General features: G+C 39.7%; 1 protein-coding gene across 1 annotated transcript; it reads right to left on the reverse strand.

The window, feature by feature from the left end:
- Positions 1-831: 831 nt before the first annotated feature.
- LOC309829993 (small ribosomal subunit protein eS6-like) lies at positions 832-1503 on the reverse strand (the record flags this gene model as incomplete). Its single annotated transcript, XM_082666262.1, has 1 exon — positions 832-1503. Exon 1 carries the CDS (start codon positions 1492-1494, stop codon positions 832-834), a length of 663 nt encoding a protein of 220 aa, XP_082522388.1. The 5' UTR covers positions 1495-1503.
- Between the last annotated feature and the right edge of the window lie 465 nt (positions 1504-1968).

Raw genomic sequence — 1968 nt, forward strand, 5'->3', positions numbered from 1 at the left:
TTGTCTCCTTAGGTAGGTTTAATCCTAGATATTTTATTCTTTTTGTTGCAGTGGTAAATGGGAGTGTTTTCTTGATTTCACTTTTAGATTTTTCATCATTAATGTATATGAATGCCTGAGATTTCTGTGCCTTAATTTTGTATCCTGCTACTTCACCAAATTCATTGATTAGCTCTAGTAGTTTTCTGGTAGCATCTTTAGGATTCTCTATGTATAGTATCATGTCATCTGCTAACAGTGACAGCTTTACTTCTTTTTTTTGAGAAGGATAGGTTTGAGAAGGATAGGTGTTAGCTTTTCTCTACCTCCATTTTCTTTAATTTTCTAATGATTAGAAGTAAATATCTCATGAGGGGGAATTGCCACAGCAAAGAAACTCACTTGACTATTTATCTTTATGAGAGTTTCTTTAGAAAATTTGAAACACACTCCCCAAACTCTATGGGCAAGAAAGACCCCATTGTTTCATTTTCTTTAATCAATTGAAATTTCACTTCAACTTCCAGCCTACAGTACTGTTGAAAAACAGGTGTTTAGTAGTCATGTGTCAAAGTAAGCTTAAGGTACTCTCTACCTCCTTCATATTATCCATCAACAAACCATCCTCCCATTTGAAATAGATAATATTTTCTTGACTTTTTATGCTAAAGTGGTATTCACATGCAAATTGAAACTTTTTCTAGAACCTGATTGTTGCTCTTTTTGTGTGTGTGTGTGATGTCTGATCTTATTTATTGTTACTCTTAGAATATCTCATTTTTGACTGGACTCAGAAGGAGAAGCTCTCAGAGAGGACAGCCTCTGTCTCTTGGCATTCTGTTCCTGGCCTTTCTATTTGGCCTTCTTCATTCTCTTGGCCAAAAGGTTAGCATATTCTGACGCCTCTTCCTTATTTTTCTTAGTACGCTGTTTCTTCAAAGCAATATGCCAAAGTTTGTGTTGCAGAACACGTGGAGTAACAAGACGCTGAATCTGGGGTGCTTTGGTCCTAGGTTTCTTACCTTCTTTGTTTAGGGGCTTTCTCAAAACACACTGGTAGACATCATTTTCTTTAGAGAGATTGAAAAGTTTGTGGATTCTGCTAGCTTTTTTGGGCCCCAGGCGACGAGGCACAGTAGTATCAGTGAGTGCAGGAATATCTTTCTCCCCTTTTTTTACAGTGACCAAATTGAGAATGCTCAGATTGGCATCCACAATGCAACACCATACAGATTTGTGCTTTCTTTCTCCAGTCCTTGGTCTGTAACAGGAATGCCCCCTACTCAGTAGCAGGCGGACTTGGCCATGGGTCAGGACACCCTGCTTCATGGGGAAACCCTGTTTGTCATTCCCACCACTGATTCGGACCACATAACCCTTCCGTTCTTCACCCAGAACATCAGCAGCAACTTCTGTGGCCATACGCTTCTCATAAAAGGTACGAAGTTTTCGTTCATCGTCCACTTCAATGAGTTTCTGGCAGCCAGTGGCCAGGAAAGAGATGTTCAGCTTCATTCTGAAGCGGCCGACTGCCACCAAGGCGCCACGAAAAAGAGACCCCCTGATTGTTGCTCTTATGGGAACAACGTAAGGGAATTTTGGATCCTAAACATTAGAGGCTTCTTCCTCCTCTTGTCCTCCTAGCCCTTCCTCCCCTAGGGACTTAGATTCCTAGGGTCCTACAGCAGAGCAAAAACTTAATGGATACAGCTTCCAGTTCCAGCTATGATAGAAAACAGGTATCAGATTGATTTCAGAAAAATAAGTATCAGATTGGTTTCCCACATCTTTAGGATCTCCTATGCATAGTATCATGTCATCTAGTATCATAGTATCATAGTAACTAGTAACTAGTATCATAGTGTCATGTCATCTGCAAACAGTAGCAGTTTTATTTCTTTTCCAATTTGTATTCCTTTTATTTCTTTTTCTTCTGTGATTGTCGGGCTAGGACTTACAAAACTATGTTGAATAACAGTGGTGAGAGTG

This window comes from Grampus griseus, assembly GCF_964374135.1.
Source record: "Grampus griseus genome assembly, chromosome: 11".
NCBI lineage: Eukaryota > Metazoa > Chordata > Mammalia > Artiodactyla > Delphinidae > Grampus > Grampus griseus.